This window comes from Lynx canadensis, chromosome E3 (assembly GCF_007474595.2).
Source record: "Lynx canadensis isolate LIC74 chromosome E3, mLynCan4.pri.v2, whole genome shotgun sequence".
NCBI lineage: Eukaryota > Metazoa > Chordata > Mammalia > Carnivora > Felidae > Lynx > Lynx canadensis.
Genome location: NC_044318.1, coordinates 12290087 through 12318037, shown reverse-complemented (window position 1 = coordinate 12318037; position 27951 = coordinate 12290087). Strand labels below are relative to the sequence as shown.

Genomic DNA, 27951 nt, shown 5'->3' with positions numbered 1-27951 from the left:
GAACGTCCGACTTCAGCTCAGGTCCTGATCTCGTGGTTCACAAATTTGAGCCCCACATCCGGCTCTGTGCTAACAACTCAGAACCTGGAGTCTGCTTCGGGTTCTGTGTCTCCCTCTCTCTCTGTGCCTCCCCTCCTCGCATTCTCTCTCTCTCTCTCAAAAATAGTTGAAAACATTAAAAAAAAGTTTTTCAATCTACCTCGGGGCGCCTGGATGGCTCAGTCGCTTAAGTGTCTGACTCTTGTTTTCAGCTCAGTTCATGATCTCATGGCTCGTGGGTTCAAGTCCCGCATTAGGCTCTGTGCTGACAGTGCAGTGTGGAACTCTCTTGGGATCCTCTCTCTCCCTCCCGTTCTGTTCCTCCCCCACTTGCGCTGTCTCTGTCTCTCTCAAAATAAATAAATAAAACTTCAAAAAAAAACCCCAAACCTTCCTTTTTCTCCTGCTGGCAGAGAGGCTCATAGGTTCTTCAAATGTTCAGGAGCAGAGAAGCACTCGTTCTCTGATTTTCTGGGAGACACCGCCTTCTGAAAGCACTTACCACATGGGAAAAGCTGTTCTCCTGGCGCTCCCCACCCACTTCCCCTCCTTGTCCCTCTGTCCCTCTGTCCCTCTCTTCCCCTCTCTCTTTCCTTCTCCCGCTCGCTCTCCTGTGTATACATATGTTTGACTGGAGAGAAGTGTCACTGAGTCGGCCTCAGCAGCTTTTGACAGCCTAACGTGCCCTCGTCAGAGCCCAACACTGCCTGTCGGGCTGACCACGGATTGCTGGCACCGGGAGCCTGCCATCACAGGGACACAGACTTACTTAGCAAATAAAGAGGTGACCAGTCTCCCTCAGATTGTGAAGTCCCTAGAGAAGTGATTTGGTAACATGAAAGGAGAAAAATGATGCAGGCGCAGAATGAACGTGTTAAGTGCCGAGTGGGGAGGGGCTTGGAAATTGAAATAGTTCTCATCCAGTTTCCTGCTGCCCCTTTGGCATGTTTGGGCATCCTTAGCGTTTTAATGTGTCCCCTACACACGGGACCCACCCGTGAAATACATTAGTCTTTGGGCACATCTCAGCAAAGCAGAGTAAACTTGATGTGGAAAATGAGACTTCACTTTGTAATTCTTTGTTCGCCCTTTGGAGAAGTGTGTGATTTCTTTTTGGATACTTCTCTTCTGAGGCCAAGCATTGCCAGTTACATCAAATGCATTTCATTGTGTCAAGGCAACCTGTATCTGAAGAGCAGATTTCATTCCTTTTGTTATGAACTGATTACCTCCCCACAAAGGGTGGGCCCCGGGCCAGCCAGGAGGGCTCCGTGAAGGCGCGGAGGTGGCTGGCCGCGGTGTTAGGTGAGGTTGTTTTGGCATTTTTCCGAACCTTTCTGGTGGTGACAGATCCTACGTGGGGTGTCCCGGAGATGCTGAGGAGGCGGGTGCGTTTCAGAATGTTCTGTAGGCACATCGCAGGCGTAGAGTAGAGGAGGTGAAAGGTAGAGCTCAAGAGAGCGTTCGCGTTCACATGGTGGCCTCGTGGTGCCATCATGAGAGCGCCGAGTGGGGCCAGACTGGCGGCATGACAGGAAACAGTTAACGGGACCCACACGCAGAACTGTCAGGGTTTATGTGGAATCCTTTCCTTATTGGGAAAGGCTTCTGGTGGCCGACACCCTGCCTCCCAGGGGTGATGACTCACCTTGCAGGTGAGATGGCTCGGCCCTGCCTGGCTGATAAGGGCCTGTCATTCCTGTCTCTCCAGGGCTCTCCTTCCCTCCCCGGTTCACTTGGTTAATGAATAAGCTGAGTCATGAGGTGTAAGTAAATAAATGCCTTTATCCAATGAAAACCACATCAAAACATCCAGCAGAGACATTTAATGAAGGTGTAAATATTACAGCCCAGCATCCAGTATCTGGTTGGCTTATAAACAAACAGACTTTAAGCTTTTCACTCCTGAAACCTTTAAATCTGAAAATGGAGCTGCCCTGTCAGGCTTTTTGAGTCAGGGCTTTGGGAAGTAGAGGGAAGATGGGATGCTTATGCTTTATCGCAATGGCACTGACATTGTGGCAGATTTAATGCTTCATAAACAGCGCAACAAGCCGCCAGAAGTATTGTCCTGGCGTGTGTGGTGTGCGTTGATACTGGGCGCATATCTGGGTCTGGCGTCCGAAGTGTTAGTGAGAGCTAGTCCGGATTAGAGAGCCCGCTTAAGTCGGACTGCGGGCCCAGCCGCTGCCTCCAGTTACAGGCATGCTCTGGTCGGTGAATAGGTTGTGTCCTAAAAGTTCCTTTGTTGACTAACCTTTGAGAACACAAAGCTCATTGTCGCACAGAAATGCCGTTTTGAATGGTGGGCGTCAGTGAGCCGTGGGGTGTCTCAGACTTCGGATCAGGGCCCATTTGTGGGCCAGGAAATCAATGCTGGTCGACAGCAGTATGAAAAAAGAAGGTAGAAAGAAACAGAGCAGAAGACATCAGAGTGGGTTGCGTGTCGTCAAGGTGGGTATTGTTTGGCGATGCTGTCACAGCTTAAAACTTACTGCGCACTGCTGCCTTTGGAGCCCCAAGGACTCTGATGCAGGGGTGTTGTGCCCGCGGTGACTTAAGTCTGTCCATTTGCACTGTCTAACACTGTGACATCAGGCAAGTGACTCGTCTGGGGCTCTGTCTTGTCATGTTCACAATAGGGCACTTCTGTGGAGGTAGGGTTACAGACAGAGCGTGTGTTAAGATTAATATATTAAGATCCTACAGAATATAGGGTAACATACCTGGGGTGGGAGCTAATATCACACTTTGTGCACGGTAACCGTTCCGTAAGCCATGATGATTTTTTACTTGTGCTTCTTTGTGATGTATATGGCCAGACCTTAAAGACACTGTTAGAAAATAGTGTAACTGAGGCATGTACTATTTATATTTAGTCTTCCCCGGAGTAGAATTTATTCAGTGGTCTTGACGTTTAGGGTCTGATGTTTCAAATCTGCTGTGCTGCAGAATCTCGGAGATCTTTGATTTTACCTTAAATTATTCCTGTGTAGTTGAGACATCAATCTTGATCTTCTCCCAGGGAGGATGAAGAATGGTGTAAATTACTTAGGTCTTTCGGCTGTCAGGTTGACCGAGACTAGTAAGTATGGGATTCTTCCCAAGTCCTATTTTAAGTTGTGTGTCTTAAATAAAAGGGTGGGGGGCATTCTCATTCTCTCTCTCTCTCTCTCTCTCTCTCTCTCTCTCTCTCTCTCTCCCCGCCCCCACTCTCCCTCAAAGTAACTCTCACTTTTAAACTTTGTTGGAAGTTGGTCCACTCCTGTGTGACTCCATCGTGAAATCCCTTCTTCCTGTCTGGTCTCCACGCCTCAACACCACTTGTAAGGAGCTGTGTCGGCACTTGAGACCTGCTTTTGTTCGTTTGTTTGTGTGGCTAAGGTTTAGAGCCGCTGCTTTGTGGACGGCCGTGAGGGGTAGGTTAAAACAGTCATAGAAGCATGGCATCAAAGTCAGGGGCGTCTGTCAAAATAGAGTTTACTGCCCAGCTCGTGGGGTTGTTTTGAAGAGAGGGTGCAGGGGCGCGTCGGTAAGTCTGCACAGATGGCCGCTGTCTCAGGCCGGATCCTCATCTCATCAGCAGCTGGCCCCACGGCTGTTCTCCCGTTCTCTCGATCTGCACCCCGGTGCTCTCAGGAAGACCCAGTCCCTCACCCAGGAAACAGCCAACTTCCGGGTGCTGCCTCCTACCCCTGGATTCCTAAAGCTCTGTGCCACACCTCCTTTCTCTCAGAAGCAGATCCCATCGTGTGCCTGGGGCCCCGTGTCCTCTCCGGGGCCCTGTGCTGCACCTTGTCCCTGTGTCCACCCATTGACTTCTTCCCAACAGCGTGGAAACCTGCTTTATCCCTTCTGTCTTTTCAAAAGACTCGCAAGATCCCAGTTCGCCTTTGCTCCTGATGATTGCTTTCCTTCTGCAAAGTCAGGTGCTCTGCATGTGTCACCCCATGTTCCCCCTCACTCGGCTGTCGGTGGACCCCGTGCACCACTCAAGTCACTCTTGCAAATGTCCCTGTGACCTCCGTGCCATAAAGCCACCAGGCTCTCCCCTCCTCTGGCCTTGGTCACTCAGTCCCCTGTCCTGTTCCTTGTTGGGTTCCACAGAGCCGTGCTCTCTAGGTTAGTCCCCCTCTTCCTTGGCCTGTGGCTTCCCGGGCGCCCATGCCTGCGCTTCCCCACGTGTATGATGAGGAAGTGTTGGCGTTCCTTGGAGTTCTGTTATGACTTCTTTTCTTACTTCAGGCTGTCTCCATTCCTCTTGTTCTTGCCCCTTCAGGGGCAGCGGTCTTGTAGAAACACACGTCAGATCACATCCCTCCCCCTGACTAAACACCCCGTGGTGACTCCCCCTGCATGCAGCGTGGCCTCAGGCCGTTGCACTGTGCCCCTCGCTCTAGCTTTAGCTTGGGCTCCTCTCCGCCCCCTCCTCCGTGTCCGCCATGATGGTCTTCTACTTCCTCGGCCAAGGCTGTGCTTCCTCATTCAGAGATTGGTCACTTCATGTTCCTTCTGCCCAGAACACAGTTCCCACCCCCAAGTAGCCTCCCAACATTCCAGTCTCAGGAAAGAGCCCAGTGTCTTTTCCTTAGGGAACCGTCCCCACATCCTGGGCGTGGCCAGCTCCCCGTGGGGCCCCCAGAGCGCCTCTCCATTTCCATCCCTCTGCACACGTGTGGCGCTCTGTTCACAGTCTGTCTCCCGGCGAACACAGGGCCTGTGTCTCTGACCTACCCTCACAGCCCCGGTCGCTGAGGCTTAGAGGATGGCATGTTTGTTCCCGAATGAATGGATAGATGGATGAATGAACAAATGAGAATTTAATACATCAGTGTCTGTATTCATAAACTAATGGATGCACGAAGAAGTGACCAAGTGAGAACTAAGTACATTTGTTTGTAAAGCGTTAACATAGTTCTTATAGACAGTAAATACTCAGTAAATGGGAGCTTTATTTATTTCTCGTTGACTTTTCAGCTAGGAACTACGAAAAGAAAAAGAACAAATGCAACACCGGCCGGTTAATGGAAGCAGTGTTCCTTAGTGACCTCATTCATTGGATGCTAAGGCGCTTGGCGTAGGCCTAGGCCTCGGGGGCTTAAGCCCAACTAGCACCCTCGCCCTCAAAGTCTACCTTTAGCCAGTTGGTGTTGGTCCTCCCCTCTCCTTCCCTCCTGCCCCTCATGTGAACATCCTCATGCCTGGATTCTTGCCTACCTGGCGTTTGCTACCAATCTGTTCCCTTCCTGTCCTCCTCTAGATTGTGGGCCTCTTCAGGGCGGAGAATGTCCCATGTCTCCTGCCACACCCCGGCGCCCAGCGCATCGCGCGGCGCCCGTGTTTGTGAATGAATGAGGTGAATGTCTGTAAAGCTGACTGTGGTGTTGTCAGCAGAGTTAGTGAAAACAATTGGATTTGTTTTGGCCTCAGTACGGTTTTGAAAAATGATACTTACAGACTTCTGGATTTTACACTTGTCGAGTACGGTTGGTATACCGGTCCCCCCGTTTTCCGTTTGGTTTCCACGCTTTTGCACGGGAAAGCTTTTGCTAGATGGCATCCGTGTTCTAAACAACGGCGTGTCCCGTGAGCTAGTGCGGACTCGGGGATGTCAGGCCACGCTCGCCTCGGGCACACCAAGGTGTGGTGAGTTACAGCTCGCTGATTCCGTGTCAGCTGTAGAACATCCATATGGGCTGCAGCACCGTTCTCTTTGTCCGAACTACATGTTTTGTGATTTAACAGCAGTAGCCTCCCTAACGAGGCACCTACTGTGTGCCAGGCCCTGTGCTAAAAGCTTTGCATGCACAGTGTCCACTCTTCTAGCCGCTTCATAAAGTAAGTAGGGAAGCCCATTTTATGGGTAAAGAAAAGAAGCCAGGGAGCACGTTAAGATTCAGGCAGGATTTGAACCCAGGCCTCTGTGGCCTCAGAACCTATGGTTTTGCCACTTCGTTGTCTTCCTTTTAAATAAGTCAGAGGTGGGGGTGGCGCCTGGGTGGCTCAGTCGGTTAAGCGTCCCACTTCAGCTCAGGTCATGATCTCACGGTCTGTGAGTTCGAGCCCCACATCGGGCTCTGTGCTGACAGCTCAGAGCCTGGAGCCTGTTTCAGATTCTGTGTCTCCCTCTCTCTGACCCTTCCCCCGTTCATGCTCTGTCTCTCTCTGTCTCAAAAATAAATAAACGTTAAAAAAAAAAATTAAGTCAGAGGGGTTTTAAGGTTTTAAGTCAATGTCATCCCATCTACATGCCAGCCTTTCCGCACTTTGCAGAGTAGGTTTTCCTTGCCACTTCTTCGGCCTTAATTAGAGAGCTGGGAGGTGACATGAGGCATGGGAGCAGCAGGCAGAGTGAGTGGCCGTCTGTCTTTAATGGAGGGAGTGATGTGGAGAGAACACGGTCACGGGCACGGCCTGCAGGTGGCAGAGCCAGGGTCACACGCACTTCCTTCTCTCAGCCTTGTCAGCACGCAGGGGCGCCGCCTGCCCTGGCGGTGAGGAGCCCTGAGCGGGCTCGGTAGCACTCAGCTCTCCCTCCGCCTTCACATTTCTGTAGCCTGGTCCCCGGCCGCCTTCTCTTACCGGGCGCCTCCTGTGTGTCAGCCGCTCCGTGGGGGACCTCGGGGAAGCAGAGATGACAGCATCACGTCCCCTCTGCCTTTTCCCTCGTTATTTCTGTGCGTCCTCTTCCACAGGCCTTGAGGGCTTTCGTTTCCACCCTTTTATTAATTAATTATTATTATTTTTTAATGTAATTTTTTGTGAAGTCACCTAACAAACAGTGTGTACAGTGTGTTCTTGGTTTCGGGGGTAGATTCCCAGGATTCATCGCTTAATACAACACCCCGTGCTCATCCCAACAAGTGCCCTCCTCAGTGCCCATCACCCATTTCCCCCTCTCCCCTGCCCCCCACTCATGAACCCTCAGTTCTCTGTATTGAAGAGTCTCTTATGTTTGCCTCCCCCACTCTCTGTGTGTAACTATTTTTCCCCCTTCCCCTCTCCCATGGTCTTCTGCTAAGTTTCTCCAGTTCCACAAATGAGTAGTGAAACCATATGGTATCTTTCTCTGCCTGACTTATTCCACTTAGCATAATACCCTCCAGTTCCATCCACGTTGCTGCAAATGGCAGGATTTCATTCTTTCTCATTGCCAAGTGGCATTCCATTGTGTATATAAACCACATCTTCTTTATCCATTCATCAGTTGATGGGCATTTAGCTTTTTCCATAATTTGGCTGTTGTTGAGAGTGCTGCTATAAACATTGGGGTACAAGTGTCCCTATGCATCAGCACTCCTGTATCCCCTGGGTAAATTCCTAGTAGTACATTTGCTGGGTCGTCGGGTAGTTCTGTTTTTAGTTTTTTTGAGGAACCTCCATGCTGTTTTCCAGAGCGACCGCACCAGTTTGCATTCCCACCAACAGTGCTAGAGGGTTCCCCTTTCTCTACACCGCCAGCATCTGTAGTTTCTTGAGTTGTTGATTTTAGCCACTGTGACTGGTGTGAGATGGTATCTCAGTGTGGTTTTGATTTCTATTTCCCTGACGAGGAGTGACATTGAGCATCTTTTCATGTGCCTGTTGGCCATCTGGATGTCTTCTTCGGAAAAGTGTCTATTCATGTCTCCTGCCCATTTCTTCACTGGATTATTTGTTTTTCGGGTGTTGAGTTTGGTGAGCTCTTTATAGATTTTGGATACTAACCCTTTATCTTATATGTCATTTGCAAATATTTTTATCCATTCCATCAGTTGCCTTTCAGTTTTGTTTAGATTGTTTCCTTTGCAGTGCGGAAGCTTTTTATCTTGATGAGGTTCCAATAGTTCATTTTTGCTTTTAATTCCCTTGCCTTCAGAGACGTGTCAAGCAAGAAATTGCCGCCGCTGAGGTCAAAGGTGTTATTGTCTGTTTTCTCCTCTAGGGTTTTGATGGTTTCCTGTCTCACATTTAGGTCTTTGATCCATTTTGAGTTTATTTTTGTGTATGGTGTAAGAACATGGTCCAGGTTCATTCTTCTGCATGTCTCTGTCCAGTTTTCCCAGCACCATTTGCTAAAGAGACTTTTTTCCATTGGATATTCTTTCCTGCTTTGTCAAAGATTAGTTGGCCATACGTTTGTGGGTCCATTTCTGGGTTCTCTATTCTGTTCCATTGATCTGAGTGTCCGTTTTTATGCCAATACCATACTGTCGTGATAATTACAGCTTTGTAATACGGCTTGAAGTCCAGGATTGTGATGCCTCCTGCTTTGGTTTTCTTTTTCAGTGTTACTTTGGCTATTCAAGGTCTCACTCTTTTAGCCTCAGCGCTTTGAAAAAATAATTTGGCCCAGTCGCCAGAGCATGCAACTCTTGATCTCGGGTCGTGAGTTTGAGCCCCACTTTGAGTGTAGAGATTCCTTTAAAAAATAAAATAAAATCCTTAAAAGATAATACCGTCTGTTGGAGAAGTGCCCACTGCATGGAAGGAAGAACAAGGAACCAGGAATTGTGGGTCTTGAGTCCTCACCCGGTGACTAAGGCTTCCCCAGTCTCAGCTGTCAGCAGTGCTCATGCCTTGCTTTCCCAGTGTCGCTGTGAGGTTCAGGTGGGGTGACGTGCACCGATTGTCACTGCCCCGGGAAGCCCGTCTTGAGAGCCGGAGCCAGAGCCCCGCTTGCAATCCGGGGCTCTCGTACACCAGCTCGGGCTTCAGCATGGACTTCTTAACCGAAGAGGTTCTGCATTTTCCCTCTCGGGTGGACACAGGCTGCCAACAAGTATAAAAGCTGTGCTTCTTCCCCGCCCCTCTCCTGCCACAGTCTTAGATTCACCTCCTGTCAAAGAACCGTGGTGGAACCCAGTTGCCAAAAATATGGCTAGGGCACAGGCCCTGCCCTCAGAGAGCACCCGGGCCTGTCGGGTAAGAGTGAGGAAAGAGCCGGCATCGAGGCCGGCAGCCGGCCACGCGAGGCTGCGGCTGACGGCCTGGACGGCACCCTAGCACGCTGGCGCTTTCTCAGCAAGACTCGAGAAGGGCCTGGCTCTGGAGGGGAAGGAGGGACAGCAGAGGGTAAACCAGAGGCCGCCGCTGTCCAGGCTGGCTGGATCACCGCCATGACCTGTTCAGACAGCAGTGCACCAGTGTTCGGTCCCCCATTCCTGCCCTGGCCTCGGGCTGGGCCTGCTCTCTCTGATCGAGGGAGGGGATGTCCACTCACAAACACAGGAAGATGTTCAGAGTGACCGTTAGGGTCGAGTGTTGGTGTTTTGTTTTGAACTCCTTTCTCTAAAGACTTTAAAGTTTGGGTTCCAGTAGAATCCAAGAGAACAGCTGCCATGCTCTGTCTGGTAAACGGGGAGAGGTGGTCAAGCTGTTGTAAACCCAACCTGGTCAAAATCAGGTGGAACGTGAGAAAACTCGTGTTTACCACGTTCATATTTAGATAAACGAGCAAACACAAAACAACATTTGGCGTCACCCTGGTGTGGGGTGACAACCCAAAATGACAGCGCCGTGGTGCAGGGCCCTGAGCTGCGGTCGTGGGAGGAGGAGGGAGAGGATGTCTTCCAGTGTCTGACGTAGGCAGGCATGACGGTTAAAGCACACGCTGACGCCCAGGGAGTCGGGCTGCGTCTGCAGAGCGTCTTCGGCTGGTGGGTGAATGTACTGGCTTATCAGGCTTCTCTGTCAGGTACTCAGAACTGTTGTGGAGAGACAGACTGTGATTCTCTTGAAAGACAGAGGTAGATGCCTGCATTAACCCTGAATGACCCCATCTGGGACCCTTGCAACGCCCATGGGTGTCATGAAAAGAATGTAGGCTTTGGTTTGGATCCTAGCCCAAGCACTTCAGGTCCTTGGGCTAGTCCCTTGGTCTGAGCCTCGCTTTCTTCACCTGTGTAGTCAAGATAACGCTCACAGGATTCCCCGTGCCTGGCGGAGGGAGCATCCAGTAAATTCCTCCTTCCCAGAGCGATTAGACTAGTAAGAATGAAGCGTGAGACGTTGAGAACTTAATGTCCGCAGCGGATGGCCGTTGCAGACGCCACACGCGGGGCTGATGGTACACCTCACCGACCTCAGCCGTCAGGTGGCCAGGTGGCACTGATGTGCCTGGCTTCCTGAGGAAGTTTGGAGATGCGGCACCGCCGTGTCACCGAAGACATTGAACCTGGAGAGACTTTTCACCTTGTCTTTGAGACGCCTTCCAACTTGGAGCATCTGTCCCAGAAACGGCCCTTAGTACTTGGACAGGGTAAACTACAGAAAACCTGAAGAATTTGTTTCAGATGTAGGGAACATCTATGAAACTGCCGCTCAACCAGGGATCTAAACTGCTAATAAATTACATCTTTCTGTTGTTCCTCCCCGTCCCATCCTTCTGGTTCCCTGCCGGGGGCGACCGCTCTCCTGAAAGCTGTGTTGATCATTTTCTTGCTTTTTTGTTCTCTGTCTCTCTGACTGTCTCTGTCTTTGTTTCTGTCTCTCTCTCACTCACACACACACACACACACACACACACACACACACACACATACCCGCACACCTCCTGGGATATATTTTTTGTTTGTTTGATTTTTGTTTTAGAACACAATAAAAAGGGTGTCATTCTGCAAATGAACTTCTAGGACTTGAATTTCTCATTCACTATTACATCCCTCAGATCCATCCATTTTATTATATGTTGTTGTAGTTCATTTGTGTTTACTGATACATAGTATTGCATTGTGGGAATATACCACAATTTGTCCGTTCACCTGCTGATGGACATTTGGATTGCTCCTGCCTGCCTGCCTGCCTTCCTTCCTTCCTTCCTTCCTCCCTCCCTCCCTCCCTCCGTCCCTCCCTCCCTCCCTCCCTCCCTCCCTCCCTTCCTTCCTGTTTCCCTTGCTGCCCCCCAGCTGTTAATAACCAGTGTGTTCTTTAAAAAAAAGAATCCTTGTATTTACCTTGTAATACGTAGTATTTTATATTTAGGAGTGGAATTGTTGGGTCATAGGGTATGTGCATCATGGTCCACTTCAAATGAGAGTGCTAAATTGTCTTCCATAGCGGTGGTACCAGTGGAGATCCTATTGCTCCACATCTTCCTCATCATTGCTCTTAGTCTTTTCTGTTTTTGCCAACAAAACAGGCACAAAGTGAGATCTTACTGTGCTCATAATTGACTTTGCCTAGGCTTGAGCATCTCTTTAAATGATTATTGGCTTTCTGTGCTTCCTTTTCTGTGAAATGACTGTGCATGCTTTTCATGTCTTTTGCCCATTTTTGTGTTGGGTGTTTTCTTTCTGATTTGTAGGTGTTTTTACATATTCTGGTGCTAAACCTTCACCAGTTCCACACATTACCAACATCTTCTCCCGGTTTGTGGATTGGCTTTGCTCTCTAAAGTGTCTGCTGATGGACAGGTTTTTATTTAATGTAGTCCTACTAACTGACCTATTTTAATGCTTAACGTTATTTGTGTCTTCATAAATTCTTTCCTACTTCAAGCTCAGAAAAGATATGCACTTATATTTTCTTTTCAAGTTTTCAAAGTTTGCTTTTGACATTTCATTTCTTCATCCATCTGGAGTTGATTTCTCAGCATGATGTGACTAAGAATCCAATTTCGTTTTTTTTTCCTATGGATAAACAATTTTTCCAACTTTTCCTTTCCCACATTTTCTGTCATGCTGTCTCTGTCAAAAATCAAAGTTTCAAAGATGCATCAGTCTGTTTCTAGGCTCTTCTGTACCCTTGGTCAGTTTGTTGATCTCTGTACCATTTATACACCATCTTAGTTACTTTGGCTTAAAGGAAGCTTTTATAGCTAGCAAGGCAAGTCCCCCTTCCTTATTCTTCTTCAGAAATGTCTGGGCCATTGTTGGCCCATTTGTTCTTCTGTTTAACTTTTGGAATCAACCTTTCCAATTCCACAGAATAATTGGGGTATAATTTTTGTAGAGTAAAAATACCCTCTTTGTGGCGCAGCTCTGTGTTTCAGCAAATGCATATAGCCCTGTAACCACCACCGCAATCAAGATATAAGACTGTTCCATCGCCCCCCAAAATTCCCTCATCCCCTTTGTACTTCACCTCCCCCCCCCGGTCCCTGACTAACCCTGTTCTGTTTTCTATTGATATTTGTTTTTAATTTCATTTTTAATTTTTTCGATCTTTTATTAAAATGTGGAATTAAGTCTATAGATCAAGTTAGGAAGAAATCTATATCTTAAGTCACCTGATCCATAATCTTAACGTATCCACCAACTTCGTTGGAGAGGCTTTGCGTGACAGTAATAGAAAGTTCTTAAATTTTTAGGGAAAAATCTAAACATTCTTTAAAACCCCTAGTAAAGGAAGCATTTTAGAAGACAACCATCAATCTAAATAACCACATAAGTACATACAAATATATGGCAGACACATGGTGGTATCACCTAAAAAGTCATGTTTTGGTTCCACACCAGCTTTGTCACTTGCCTACAAGACCTTAGGCCAGCAGCCTGGCTTCCCTGATGTCAGTCTCTGTCCCTGGGTGGTGACTAGAGCATCCCTTCCCTGCGGGGCCCCCGTGAAGATGAAATGCTGTAATGCGTGCCGGGTGTCAGGAGATGAGCGGCCCTGGCCCGGGGAAGCTGTGGTGGGGTGGGGGGGGGCTGCCTGGCTCCCCTCCAAGGAGGTGGGGAGGGCCGTCGGCATGTGCGCTTCCCCAGAGGCTCTAACCAAGTGGCACCACCAAAAGGTGGCCTTGAATCATTTCCCTGACAAATTTGGAAAAGGTTAGTATTACCGCACGGCTCGCTACATGCTGCTGCTGACAGGCGAGCTGGAACCACTGGAGGACACAGCTGACAGCCAATTCATTTTGCTGATTCATCCGTTCGAGGAGGGGTGGCTGTGAGCCAGAGCTTGGCTTCCAGATGAAAGGCCGCGAGCTCTGGAGCTGCTGGGACGTGAAGGAATGCTGGTAAATGACTGCCATGTGAAGGCCAGCGGTGAAAAGTGGCTTGTTATTTGTTTCCCCTTTTAAGTGATCCCCATTCCACATGTTCTCGGGTAAATTCCCCACCGTGGTCAGGGGCTTGTTTGTAACATTTGTCCGTGGGGCTGCCCGCTGGATTATTGGAAACGACCAGATACTGTTAAATAGATCATCTTGGCTCCTTTATGACCCTATCATCACCTTTGCTTTCATGGGGAATATTGACTCAAGCCTACTCTTTTACTTGGGAGTCCAAATGAAACTCGAGAGAGGAATCATTGCAGATGTCATCCCTTTGGGGCATGCTCGCAAAATAAACCTGCTGGAAGAAGGAATGGAACTTAAGGCAAGGAAATTCGGGAGCTGCTCATTGGCCGACCATCAGGACCGAACAGTGATGATAGAATCTTTGGGTTCTCATCATAGATCACGCTGAAAGTTTAACCCGTGTCAGTAAGGTGGTCTTACGCTTCCAGTGAAATCCCCTCCACGTGACGTTTGCATGTGACAGGATAAGCTTCAGAGAGTGGAAATTGTGTCTCGTTCTCCCGAACATCTGACACGGTCCCCGGGACAGCGAGCAGTGGCCAGGTGGGAAGCATGGGTGGTTGATGTGTATTGGATGTATAAATGGTCGGGTGGTTAAGTGAGCGGAGAAAGTCAGAAATGCAGTCCACTGAAAGCAGCAGAAGTAGCTGTCCCACGGAGTAAGATTTTCAAGAAAGGATCCCGTTTTCTGTGGTTCTGTGCTCAGAGTGACTTTGGCCGGTAGTGCGTCTCCAAAACTGGATGCTTCTTCTGTTTATCTTCTTGTGAGTGAGTCAGGGCACGCCGCCTTGAGCACACATCTCAGCAACTCACTCTCCTTCTCTGGGAGACTCGCTGTAATAGGGAAGTTCTGTAATACTCTGAGGGTCCTCCCTCCCACCTTTTTTCCTCTTTAACTCTAGAGTGATTATTTGAAAAGTTACAGCAAACTTCTTAGTAAAAATATGTGTTTTTCTTCAAGAGTGGAGTTGGTTTTTTTTTTTTCCTTTCTTTCTTGTTTTGTTGTTATGTTTTGCTCCTCAGATGGCTAAACGTTTAGGGCATGACATTCTGTAAACCACTGCTGTGCTTAGAAGTTTTAGGCAAATCTGGCCCACTTAGAGCGAAGGTGAGAAGCGTTAGGTGTCAGATATGTGGAGCCTCTGCCTCTGATACAGTTGTCTTTCCCTCTGATTTAAGGTCCCCGATGTCCTGGAGTCCCCTGTCTGGTTCTGATGTGCTCACGGGCCGTGCGTGCTTGTCACTGCCGTGTGCTTGTTTGCGTGTTATTTAGTGAGAACTACTCCGCACCCAGGATGTTGCCAGGAGTGGGGACACGGACCCTCTTGTAGACATCATGGTGCTTTTGCAGCTGTCCAGGTAGAAGGTCTGCCCTCAATGGCCCCTGCCGGCATGACCAGGCTCTCGCTGTCTCACCGCCACCGTGGGCAGTCACTGTTGGTGGTGACCGTGGGCTCGGAGAGTCTGTGCGCAAGCTGCAGAAGCCAGAACCAGCAAAATGGCCACCCGGCCACCGACAGGTCTTCCCCGGGTCGTCGGTCCCACGCTCCCAGAGTGTTCTGTCCACCAGCCTCTGAAGAGCAGGCAGCGAAGACTGTAAGAAAACTGACCTGGCCTTAGTGAAATGTCAGCACTAAGGAGGGAATGAGCTCCAGCTTCCAAGCGCTCCCGCCAGCCAGAGGCACATTGCAGAGAATTAGCAGTCTTTCGGTGTGGAAGGAGGAGAGGCGTGCTTGTGGGGATATCTTGAATTTGCACAGTTGAAAGTGACGTGCAGAGTGACAAGAAGGGCCCTGGCCTTCGGGTCCAGGCAGCCTGGTGTTGCTTCCCAGCGCTGCCACCAGCCCGCCGTGTGGCCTGTGGCAGCCACCCAACGTCTGTGCCTCGCTTGCGAATGTGTTGTGAGGTTAGACGTCTCGTATGGAAGGCACTGGGCACAGACATAGGGTAGACCTTCCATATCGGACACGGTGGTCTCGGCTCTCCTGTCAATATTGCTTTCATTTTCATTTTCACTCTCTAACAAGGAGGAGTTTACAGTTTTCCCTTAGTGGGTTTTTTTTTTCTCCCATTTTCTTACTCTGAAAATGAGTAATGTTACCTGCAAATGCACTTTACTTATCTCATAATGGTTCTTTATAGTTTACAGAGCACTTGCACAGAATCACAAAGATTGGGGTATGACGGCTCTCTTTTCTCCCGATGAGAAAACAGATTTGAAGAGCCTGTGGGACATTCCCGAGGCCACCTGGCTTCTAAATGGCACAGCTGGGGTCAGAACTCAGACCTGAATCCCTGGTTTCTTTTACTACCTCTGGCCACCTTTTGAAAGTGACATCTCCAGGGCAAGGCCAGACATTTTTACATGGATTTTTTTTATTTTCCTCGTAGCCGTCAATACCAGCAAATACGCGGAAAGCTATCGGATCCAGACCTATGCTGACTATGTGGGAAAAAAACACGAGGAGAAGCAGATCAAGAGAAAGTGGACAGAAGATAGTTGGAAGGAGGTTGAGAGAAAGCGGTTAAACACTCAGTGCATATCCTATGCTCTGCAGAATCACTATCACCACGCCAATAGGTAAGAGTTCTCGGTGCTTGATTTAAACGGGCAGAGTTGTTCTGGCAACGGCTTTTCTTGTTCTCACAGGACTAGAAGTCATAATTCTGACTTGTGAGAAAGAGCGTTTTCTAACTCTCCATGTCATACCAGAAGTTATTGCCACCTTCATTCCTTCCGCGCCGTGTAGACCCAACTCCTGTGCTTAACACTCACACGGCCCCACTGAGGCAGACCGGATACGTGTTCTTCCCAATTGAGGGTGCGGCAGCTGGGGCTCTCTGACCTGCCCGCCAGTCCAGTGAGAGAACCAGGATCAGAGCTGAACCCCTTCCGTGTCCAGTGTATGCCCCCTTCCTCCCCCCGGTCCACCATCGTGCCCCTGCCTGAGTGTCCGGCCTCCTTGCAGATCCCATGGAGACACTGAACCACATCCCTGCTGTAGAAAGAGAACTTGACTTACTACCCCTCATGACCCATAACCCTTCCTTCAGAAGATATAGGCTGGTCACATGCTGTCTCTTAGTAGAAGGACAAAATACAGGTGTAGAAAACCAGGAGAGAAAGTTCATTACAGAAAACGATGAAGATTAGAAAAGTGTGAACTTAAAGAAGAAAGTATGAGCCATAATCCCACCACCCAGAAACAATCACTGTTAATATTTTGGATTGCCCTCCATGTCTTTTTTCTTTTTGTTTCTTTCTTTTTTATTTTTTAAGAGTGTGTGCGAGCAAGGGGGAGGGGCAGAGAGAGAGAGAGAGAGAGAGAGAGAGAGAAAGCATGCAAATGGGGCTGAGGGGCAGAGGGAGAGAGGGAGAGAATCTTAAGCAGCCTCCATGCCCAGTGCGGAGCCCAAAGCTGGGCTCGATCCCACAACCTTGGGATCATAACCCGACCTGAAATTGAGAGCCAGATGCTCAACCAACTGGGCCACCCAGGCCCCCTGATCCTTCATGCATTTTAAGTGGTTGTTTAGAGATTTAAAAAATTGAGGTATAATTAATATATAATAAAATGCACAGGTCTAAGATGTTTATTTCAGAGGTTTTTTTTTTTTTTAAGGAAAAGATTTTTTTTTTTTTTTAAGTTTATTTCTTTTTGAGAGAGACAGAAAGAGTACAAGCAAGGGTGGGACAGAGAGAGGGAGAGAGGGAACATCCCAAAATGGCTCCATGCTGTCAGCACAGAGTGTGACCCGAGGCCCGGTCCCATGAACCGTGAGATCATGACCTGAGCCAAAAGTGAGAGTCGAATGCTTAACCGACTAAGCCACCCAGGTGCCCCCTTCCTTTTTTTTTTTTTTTAACAGTTAATACTTTTAAAGAAAATAAGGGTCTAAAACATGATAAAAATGGCATACGTATACTCACAAAAATTCAGGCCTTCCTAGTTAAAGGTACAGTTAAGATTGTGGGGGCCCTTATGGTCGAGAGGAAGGACCCCCGCAGCTGTGTGCCTCACTTCTCTCAGCCTTAGCAAGTGGACTCCGAGACCCTGGGAGCGCTGTCACCACCGCTGAGCTTCTCCTGGGGGCTATTAGCAGTGCTGATAGAAATGGACATTAGTTTCTCCAGCTGCTTGCATTGGTAAGGCACATGCTTCTTTTCTTTCCGGTGAGAGATTCAGTGTCCAGAATATTCAAGAAGTTTAGGTTGATAACTGGACAAAACTAGGGCTGAGATTCTGAGAAACTGGACTGGACGTAAATTTGCTTGAGGGAGAGATTTGGTTGGGCGGCATGAAATCTGAATAAATAAATACAGGTTAGCACGGTGTCTGAAGAATCCTTCTTTACAGTAGATACTTAAACACTTAAAATCTCCCTAATAGGTATTTAGTCCCCATAAATAAACACTGATGCTCGAAAGATTCCTGAAAGGCAGGTGCTGTTACCATTCTCATTTTATCAAGAATGTTCTGTAATTAGAGAAAAAGGTTTTCCAAAGCCACTTTGTCCTCAAAGCCACTTTGTCCTCAAAGCCACCTTGCCCTTTCGAGATTTGGGTCGGTCTTATCTACAGATTATTTGCAATTTGGCATTTTTCACCTGTTGGGAAAAACCCTTTGGCTCGTCTCTTCTTTCTAGTCTTTTCTGTCTGTGAGACTCCACTGCGGCCTTCCTTGACAATGTAGTAGCTCCTGGGAATTCCTGCTTATGTAAGAAACGCTAAAGCATACATCAGAGTTACGGTTTTCAGATTCCACATGATTGTCGTCAAAAGTTCGGGCTTTCTCCAAGTGACCAAATGAGCTTATTACAGTAGGGAAAAGGAGGGGCTGCCCTTTAGAGACCAAGAATTCTGATTAACCTGACTGTATTCCAGGACCCATTGCTTTGTCAGACTGCTTGCACATTTACTTATAAATGTGGGGCAGGTGTTTTCTCTGTTCCTACTGAAAAATGCCCTGGAGACAGCAGGAGCCATGGAGTGGCGAGGCCATGGAGGGGCGAGGCCGTGGAGGGGTGAGGCCATGGAGGGGCGAGGCCATGGAGGGGCGAGGCGGCTGACTCCCCAGGCAGCTAGCAGACAAGGGTTCTAGTTCAGGCTCTGCCGGTACCTTGGAAATGACATCGTTCACTCTTCCCTTTAGTAAATACCCTTCCAGAGCCCAGTATCTGCCTCTGTCTTCTCATCTTAAAAGAGGCATTTTGTTAAAGTCCATTTGGCTCTTAAATTCCAGATGTGTTTACTATGTACAATGCAAGGAAGAAATGGATGCACGCTTTAGAGACCCTTTGACTTTCTCCTCAGGGAGCAAGTAGTTTCTTCTCAACCTGTGAATGAGAGTGCTGAAAATGCCCCTGGTTGGAGAAGTTTTAGATAAGGAGCATATAATAAAGACCAGATTGGGTGAACCAGTGTCACAAGCAGACCTACGAATGCCTTTTACTACAACGAAATCGTAAACGACGGTGCACCAAATGCAGAAAAGATCCTTGACCATTTCAGTGGGCACTGCCTTTTAACCTCCTCCCTGCCGCCTGTACTTACTCTAGAGTTTCTCAGAAGCTCTTCTCCCTGTGATTCAGGATGATCAGAAACCACTAGCCCGTGGTGCATCCGATTGGGTCTCAGCCCTTTTTTGTCCTCTGTGTCTTGGTCCTTTGCTTACACGTTCATTGCCTTCCCGCTTCTGTGACTTAGAGGGGTGGCCTCTCGCCTTCAGGCCCCCCGCACCCCTCCCACTGTCTCAGAATGTCTCTGTAGCCGAGCACCACCCATTTTACCCTGGTGGCAGCTCACTCTCAGAGACTGGGCAGTGCATTTGCAAGCTCCTTGTTGACCATCGCTTGCTTCTTTTTTCTTGCCCTGGCTCCATTGGTCCACAGCAGAGATCTTCGTTCAGCTTCTTCTTCTTCTTCTTCTTTTTTTTTTTTTTTATTAAAAAAAAAAAAATGGAAGTAGGGGCACCTGCGTGGCTTAGTAGGTTAAGCATCCAACTTCGGCTCAGGTCATGATCTCGCGGTTTGTGGGTTCGAACCCCGCGCCAAGCTCTGTGCTGGCAGCTCGGACCCTGGAGCCTGCTTCGGATTCTGTGTCTCCCTCCCTCTCTCTCTCTCTCTCTGCTCCTCCCTCACTCATGCTCCGTCTCTCTCTCAAAAAAATAAACATTAAAAAAAAATGGAAGTGTAGTTGCCATATGATATTGTATTAGTCTCAGGTGTACAATACAGTGATTCAGTACATGACTGTATCCATGACTCAGTGCTCATCATGATAAGTGTAGTCACCATACAGCGTTATTACAGTGCTGTTATCTGTATTCCCTTCGCTGTGCCTTACACCCCCGTGACTGGTTTGTAACTAGAAGATCGCACCCCTTAATCCCTTTCCCCTGTTTCGCCCATTCCCCCCCCCGGCAACCACTAGTTCCTCCCGTTCAGCTCTAACTGCTGCTGCTTCTCCTGGAGGAGATGCCGTTGTTTTCCTTCTTGTCTGCTTCTGGGTTCTGTACTTTAGGAACAGACTTGACGTGCAAATGACGTTTCCCCAGTTTGCATGTTCCCTTGGATAGACCTTACACTTCCTGAAAGGGCTCCTGAAGTTTTCTCGGCTAGCCACCTCGCAACCCTTCCTGTATTTGGGAAGCGCGGGTGTCCGCAGATTCAGTGTCGAGCCTGTGGGTTGGGTACGTTTGAGCAGAGAGGATGTTTCCGGTGACACTTTTTAAACCATTGAAATGATAAACACACATAATCTTTAAAGATTTGCCTAGGACAGGAGTATATAAAATGCAAGAGGGGAGAATCATTGCTCCTCCCTCCCCGCCTCTTCTTCCCAGTGCCTGCTACTCTTCCATTTTCTTTCTTTCTCTTTTTTTAGTTTATTTCTTTATTTTGAGAGAGAGAAAGAGAGAGAGAGAGAGAGAGCCAGCGTGGGGGAGGGGCATAGAGAGGGAGACAAAGAGAATCCCAAGCAGGCTTTGTACTGTCACCACTGAGCCTGATGCAGGGCTCGCATTCACGAACTGCAAGATCGTGACCTGAGCTGAGATCAAGAGTTGGACGCTTCACTGATGGAGCCATCCAGGTGCCCCTTTTCCCTTTTCTTTCGGTGGTTTCCGCTCTACCTCTCTTACCAACTTTGACCAATATACCTTGGTCAGTTCTATAAAAGACAAATTTAGCGCGTGCATATTACCTTCCATCTCTCTGTTTCTCTTGTCCCCAGGGTTCGTTATATTATTTATACTGTTCACTACTTTTTTGTGTCTCTACTTTTGTGCTCTTTTGAGAAGTGGATTTTAAGAGATGGCAACAGGCATACGTCCTGTTTATATTATGATTATGTAAATGCAATTCTCTGAAGGAAAAATGTTGCAGCAGGGCCCACGGGGAAGAAAGTGTATTGCTGTGTCATAAAACTTTGCTGTCCAACCAAGAATCTTCTAAATATCCCAGGCTTTTTTGTGTAGATCTTTTTGAGAGAAGCAGTTTCCTTTTGCTTGAGTGATTTTGATTTTTTTTTTTTTTTTTTTTGCGTATATAGTGTATGGTTAGTAAACCCTATGAAAATGTGTCTGTTTCACCTTCATAATTGATAATGTTGCTGGATAGAGAATTCTAGATCATAAAATTTTATCCTCTCAGAGCTATAAATACATTGCTCTTCCCACTGTAATCAATAATCTGCTTTCCTGTTTTCCTTCAAGGCAGGTGCCACGTTTTCTGTGTCTTTTTATCTCTCGCACCTACCCTAGAGTCTGACCCAGAGTTACATTCGCAGACGTTTTGTGAATTAATGGATGAATAAGTACTGGAGTGTCCGTTTCCTCAGTGTGGGCTCTGGGCTAGGTCATGTTTTCGCTCTTGTGATGCTCACAAGAAGCATCATGAGGGAGGTGAGGTCTGTCCCCCTCTCCCAGAGGCTCAGGGAAATTAAACAGCTCTTGGCAAAGATGTGGGTTTGATACCAGGATTATCTACAGAGCCCTGTTCTTTCCACCATGTCCCTCCCTGCCCCCCTACATCTTCCCAGATCTGGTAGATCCAGTCCTGTCCTCAAGGGAAGAAAGGACTCAGATGATTGCCTCTAGGTACGTGCCACATAGGGGACAATTGTCTTGACTGTAGTCCCCACACCAGCAAAGAAAACATCTTAAGAGCTTGTATCTTTTCATTTAAAAGCAATATCCTGGGAAGCACAAGAGAGGCCCTTTTGGATTTCTGCTTAGAAGAATCCCAAAGCTTTCGTTACAGAAAAATCTCAAGCATAAACAAAAGTAGTAAAAATAATATAAGAAAGTCTTAGCGTGCTGTCACAGAGTGTCAACAGTTAGTGTGTGGACGGTCCTATTTTAATTAATACTCTTTCTCTCCTTCTCCCTTCTGGTCATTTTGAAACAAATCACAGACTATTGTTTCAGCCATAGGTCTATGTAAGCATGTATCTAAAAGATTGGCAGTCACTTAAAAACAGAACTACATTGCTAGTAACCACAAAAAAATTAACAATGACTCCCAAATATCAGAGAGCCGGTATTCAAGTTTCCTGCTCACTGATTATTTTATTTTTATTTTTTTAACTTTTAATTTTTAAATTAAAAAAAATGTTTTATATTTATTTTTGAGAGACAGAGAGATACTGAGCATGAGCAGGGAAGGGGCATAGAGAGAGGGAGACACAGACATCGAAGCAGGCTCTAGGCTCTGAGCTGTCAGCACAGAGCCGGAAGTGGGGCTCAAACTCATGAGTTGTGAGATCATGACCTGAGCCGAAGTCAGACACTTCACCGACTGAGCCACCCAGGTGCCCTACAGATTTTTTTTTTAACAATTGTTTTGTTTGAGCTCTAGTTTCCAAATAATTTGTGTACTACATTTGGATGATATGTCTCATCTTCTCTCAATTTAGAATCCCCTCTGTGGATTCTCCCCCAACCCCCAGTGTGCACAGGAAGGTAGGTTGTGGGGCGCCTGGGTGGCTCAGTCGGTTGAGCATCCGACTTCGGCTCAGGTCACGATCTCGCGGTCCGTGAGTTCGAGCCCCGCGTTGGGCTCTGGGCTGATGGCTCAGAGCCTGGAGCCTGCTTCCGATTCTGTGTCTCCCTCTCTCTCTGCCCCTCCCCCGTTCATGCTGTGTCTCTCTCTGTCTCAAAATAAATAAACGTAACAAAAATTAAAAAAAAAAAAAAAAAAAAAGAAGGTAGGTTGTTAGCTCTGTAGAATTTCCCACATTCTGGTATATTCTTTTAAGTTTAACACATCCCCTGACTACTGTATTTGAAATGAACTGGTAGTGAGATTTACAAACTTGATCAGATTCAGGACTGAACTCATGGCAAGAATATTTCATAGGTGGTGATGTATTTTTCCTATAACATCACATTGGGTGGAACCAACTGTCTACTTGTCTGTCTTTTTGTGATAAGATTGATCAGGTGGCTTCAGATGTTGCCATCCTGGTCCATCCAGTGTAAAGTTCCCTATCAGCTTTTTACCTGATGGTTTTACTGACCATTAATGATCAAAGGCTACATTCATTATTTCATTAAGGATGCAAATGGTAATATTCTAGTTTACTTCATTTCTTATCCCAAATGCTCTTACTAAATTAAAAAATTTCTGGGGTGCCTAGGTGGCTTAGTCCATTAAGCATCTGACTCTTGATTTCGGCTCAGGTCATGATCTCAGGGTTGTGAGATCAAGCCCCTGCATCGGGCTCCGTGCTGCTCATGGAGCCTGCTTAAGATTCTCTCTCCCTCTGCCCCTCCCCTGCTCACTCACTCACTCACTCTCTCTCTCAAAATAAAATAAAAAATTTCTTCTCATCATCTCTTTGGTTACCTGGAGATACAGTTCATATAGGAAAAGCAGAATAAATTGTTTAATCTCTCCCCCCCCCCAAAAACACCTTGTAAAAACCAGTTTTCAGGATAATTATTTGGTTTCCTATCACCTTCTAACAGTGGGCAATGAGATTTTGTTTTATTTGTTTGAATCATGAGGTTTCTAAAATACATATGTTTTATGTATTTTAGTGCATTACAGTTGCTGTTTTTTTTCTTAATGTTTATTTAATTTTGAGAGAGAGAAAGAGAAAGTGAGCATGTAAGCAGGGGAGAGGCAGAAAGAGAGGAAGACAGAGAATCCCAAGCAGGCTTCTCGCTGTCAGCACCAGCCTGATGCGGGGCTCGAACTCAGGAACTGTGATATGACCTGAGCTGAAATCAAAAGTCAGAGGCTTAACCGACTGAGCCACCCAGATGCCCCACTGTTGCTGTTCTTTTCGATGCTCTAATTATCTCGTTTCTGAGCACTGGAAACAATTTTGAGTTGTCTCTTGAGTCTTCTGGTACAATCCCAGTAGCCTTTAATAGCCTCTTTCACTGCTAGTATTTTTTATCCCAGGCTCTTCTGTGTATTTCCTACCTTATGTTTAGAATCAGCCATTTCTCCAAGGGGCCTGTTCCTTTTGATGGAAAATGGTATTTAGAAACCGTAATCTAGGTTATCAGGGTGTTTATTGATATTGGATTCATTGTTGTTTATAGCCGTTTTGAATTAAAAGGGCTAACAAGGAAGTCTTCCTTCTTTCTTTCCTTTTTCTTTTTAAAATTATTTTATACTGTTATTTCCAATTCCAGTTAGACTCCAGGACTTCTTTAACTTTTTAAGATTTTGTTTCTTTTTTCTTTTTAAAATTTTATTTAAATCAAAGTTAGTTAACATAGAATGTAATAATGGTTTCAGGAGTTTTTTGTTTGTTTTTTTTTTTCTTATGTTGACCGTTATGGTTCTCAGTGATATTAAAGTAGTTTTTTTTATTTGCTTTATATTACTATATATAATAATTTCAGAATAACTATAACAGTACCATTACAAGTAATATAATTACTGAAAATAATTTTTTTGCAGTAATTTTTTCCCCCTAGAGTGTATCTGACTAGAGATGAACAAACCACCTTATTTTAAAGTCACTTGAGATAATTCCTTTGTGTGGTTAATCTGCCAACTCAATAAACATTTATGTTTGTTTCATTTCTAACTTTAGGGATTGCCTTTTTTCAAATCAGTTTTGCCTTATAAGTATGCAGAACATTTATGTGGTTCCAGAGTCAGATCTCCTCAGCTCTTCTCCCTGCCTTCCCCGGCTGGTTTTCTCCCTCCCTCGTGGCGACCAGTTTTGTTAGTTTTTAGTATATTCTTCTATTTTACAAATGTATTAAGCAACTTCATATATAAACTCTCACCTTCTGCTAGGTAGATGGGAATGGACCGTATGAACTTTTCTCTACCTTCCGTTCTTTATTTAGCCATGTGTCTTGGAGGTCCCTGTTACTCTGCTTTAGGTGAAATGAGATTCTTTGCACTGCAGATGGCTTTAGTGTTCTTGAGCCTCCATAACAGAACATCCCACACAGCTGAGTCTGGTGTGTGTTCCTAGTTCATGGGATCAACCTCATGGTGAAATTCACGAAGATTGTATGTCAGATGGTTTGTGAAAAATGAATCCATGACCTGTGCTCCTTTTGAGAGGCATCATTCTTCATTTCCCTTTTCTCACCTTCCCATCTCTTCCTCTGTCCCATCAGTGTGAAGGTGTAAAACTCACCGACACCATGCCTGCTTTTGGAATATCTTTGGACCTAAGTGAAAAGCAAGAAAATGTTCATATATATTTGTTTTTTAAGCAGATTCTTCATTCCAGGCACTGTGCTAGATGCTTTACATCTTTTAAAAAAATCTGTTTAACAACTCAGTGAAACCCTTGGTGATATTTTTAATTTATGTATGAGAAAGTTGAGTCTCAGAGAAGCTGAATAATTTAGCTGAAGTGACACACAATTCTTACTTACAGTGCATTACGTTGCCTCTTAGGAACATAGCACATCTACACCTGTGAGCCTGCATGTTTGAGAGAGATACGGTCTCATTTTAATAAATTATGTTTTCTTAAGAAAACAAAACAAAACAAAACAAAAAAACCTGTGTTAAACCCTAAGTCTGAAACCTCTGAATTTCACCCTTACTTCTTTGGGGAGTGGATTTAGATGTCTAGTCCTACGCATCATCAATGTAAAATTGTTAGCTGAAAAATAATTTTTCTTAATTTTTTTTTTTTTATTTTGAGAGAGAGAGAGAGAGCATGCGATCATAGGCAGGGGAGAGGGAGAGAGAGAATCCCAGCAGCTCCATACTATGTGTGGCTCAAACTCACGAACTGTGAAATCATGACCTGAGCTGAAATCAAGAGCCAGTCGCTTGGGTCACCCGGGTGGCTCAGTTGGTTAAACCTCCAACTTCAGCTCAGATCATGATCTCACGGTTCATGGGTTTGAGCCCCTCGTCAGGCTCTGTGCTGACAGCTTGGAGCCTGGAGCCTGCTTTGGATTCTGTGTGTATGTGTGTGTGTGTGTGTGTGTGTGTGTGTGTGTATGTCTCTGCCCCTGCCCAACTTGCGCACATGCGCACAAGTACACACTCTGTCTTTCTCTCTCAAGAAAGGTCAGACGCTTAACGGACTGAACCACCCACATGCCCCAGTTTTTAAAAAATTTTAAAAGAAACAGGAATGACCCTGGGATGTACAAGCCAATAAATATCAAAAATCCTGAAGTGTCATCCCCTGGTATGTTCAACACTTAGTAGAATCCAGTCTTGGGCTTCGATGGGTTGAGGGGTTGATTTTAAGTAGAGGAACTACAGCGAGGCCGGAGGAACATGACTTGGCGGTGAGAAAGGACAGACACGCATGGTGTGTTCAGCCTGGGACAGCCACTGGAGGGAAGGGCAGGAGGAACCATGGTTAAGATCCTGAGGTGCCTACGAGAAGAGCAGTGATTTCTCTGTCCTCACCCAGGGCTGAGGAAGAACCTGGGGGAGACTCAGGTGGCATTATTAGTGTGTGTCCTGCTTGCCTCCTAAGAAAACTCAGAGAGGGGACATGCCTTGTTCCAGATCCTGGAGCTGGCGCTGCCATAGACGGAGCTCCTTCTGCTGCCTTCCCCTCCTCTCTGCTCATTTTGGCCAGGCCTAATTGTCTTCTGCGGGCGGTGCTACTTTCAGACTGCAAAGCTGGTGGAGACCTTTAACATCTGTTCTGAATGATTTTTTTGTAATAACTGAGGAAAAATGACCACGGCCCTCCACTCCGCCTTCCCACTTCTTCCTTTCCACATCTGAGCAGTTGGAAGAAAGGATCAGTCTGGTCTCAAGGGGGTATTTTAAGATATTGGAATTAAACACGGAGCATAAAACTAGAGTCTGGTTAATATAAAATACAGAGTTTTAAAGTACGTAGTTACTAATAAAATGGAATGATTAACCATGCAAATTGGGTTTACCACAGAATGTCCCTAAGACATAAAACCTAGGAGGGGCGACTGGGTGGCTCATTCAGTTAAGGGTCCAACTCAGTTTTGGCTCAGGCCATGATCTCACCATTCGTGAGTTTGAGCCCCGTGTCGGGCTGTCTGCTGAAAGTGCAGAGCCTGCTTGGGATTTTCTCTCCCTCTCTGCCCCTCCCCCACTCAAAATAAATAAATAAACTTAAAAAAAAAAGACATAAAACCTGAGAGATTTTAAAACAGGATGTAGGAGCAACTCTTAAGAAATATCCCTTGTCCCATCCACTGGCCAGCATCAGGGAGAAAGGAACTGATTTAGCTCGTCTCTCTCCTTCAACTTCTCTTGGGCCAGTAGATCAGGACACCACTGCTTTCTCTCGGAGGAGATACGTCCGTAGGATTCCTGAGAATCATATAAAAAGAGGCACAAGGAGATTGGATAAACAGAATGTGGTTGATGCATACAGTGGAATATTAGTCAGCTTCACAGAGGAGGGGGAGTCTGACATGTGCCGCAGCATGGGTGAACCTTGAAGACCTAGCGTTCAGTGCAGGAAGTCCGTCTCACAAAGACACATACTGTACGATTCCCCTCCGACGAGATAACCTGGAGTTGTCACGTTCGTGGGCGTGAGGTGGAATAGTGACCACCATGGTGGGGGCGCGGGGGGGGCAGAAGGAGTGAGGAGCTGGGCGTTAGCAGGTGTAGAATTTCTGTTATGCGAGATGGAAAGAGTGTTAAGAGGTCAGTTGCGCGGCACTGCGGGCATACCTAACGGTACTGGCCTGCACGTTTCAAATGGTTAGGTGGTAAATTTTGTTATGTGTATTTTATTTTATTTTATTATTTTTTAATGTTTTATTTATTTTTGAGACAGAGAGACAGAGCATGAACAGGGGAGGGGCAGAGAGAGAGGGAGGCACAGAATCCAAAGCAGGCTCCAGGCTCTGAGCTGTCAGCACAGAGCCCCACACGGGGCTCGAACTCACGGACTGTGAGGTCATGACTTGAGCCGAAGTCGGATGCTTAACCGACTGAGCCACCCAGGTGCCCCATGTTATGTGTATTTTAGAGCCTTTCTTTCTCGCGGTACCTGGGGAAGGGAGGACGCTGATGACAGACCTAGAATACTTTAAAAATTTGAATAGAAAATTATGAATTTGATAGAAAAAGAGGGGATGAAGTCGTCTTTTTCAGTTACTGCTCATCTGTTTTATACTTTATTTAAATGTGTTTGTAGATGAAAAATTGTCAAGATAAGACGAGAAGTTGTTGAATTTGGTTGGAATACGCTTCTGAGATCTGGCCTTTCTTTTCTTGTCTGTTGTATGGGCTGTCGTGTGGCTGGCACCCAGATGGGTTGATTTGTAGATGAAGGTCTCCCGTAACAGATCTAGAGTACGAAGCGTCAACGCTGCAAAAACTGACAAAAGCAAAAAATGGAAAAGGCTTCTTTTCCTTCACAGTTGAAAGCAGAATGTCCTGTCAAGATTTTATGTTAAAGAACACGGAAGCTCAGTTGAATAGCGTCTTGCGCTCACACGACTTCTGATGACTGG

The 27951-nt window shown here is 46.6% G+C and overlaps 1 protein-coding gene across 1 annotated transcript in view; it reads left to right on the top strand.

The window, feature by feature from the left end:
- PARN (poly(A)-specific ribonuclease) overlaps positions 1-27951 on the top strand; it is a 168891-nt gene that overhangs the window by 111538 nt on the left and 29402 nt on the right. Inside the window, exon 22 of the mRNA XM_030300066.2 lies at positions 15431-15620. Within this exon, the coding sequence (XP_030155926.1) occupies positions 15431-15620 (190 nt within the window). The remainder of the gene's footprint in view (positions 1-15430; positions 15621-27951) is intronic.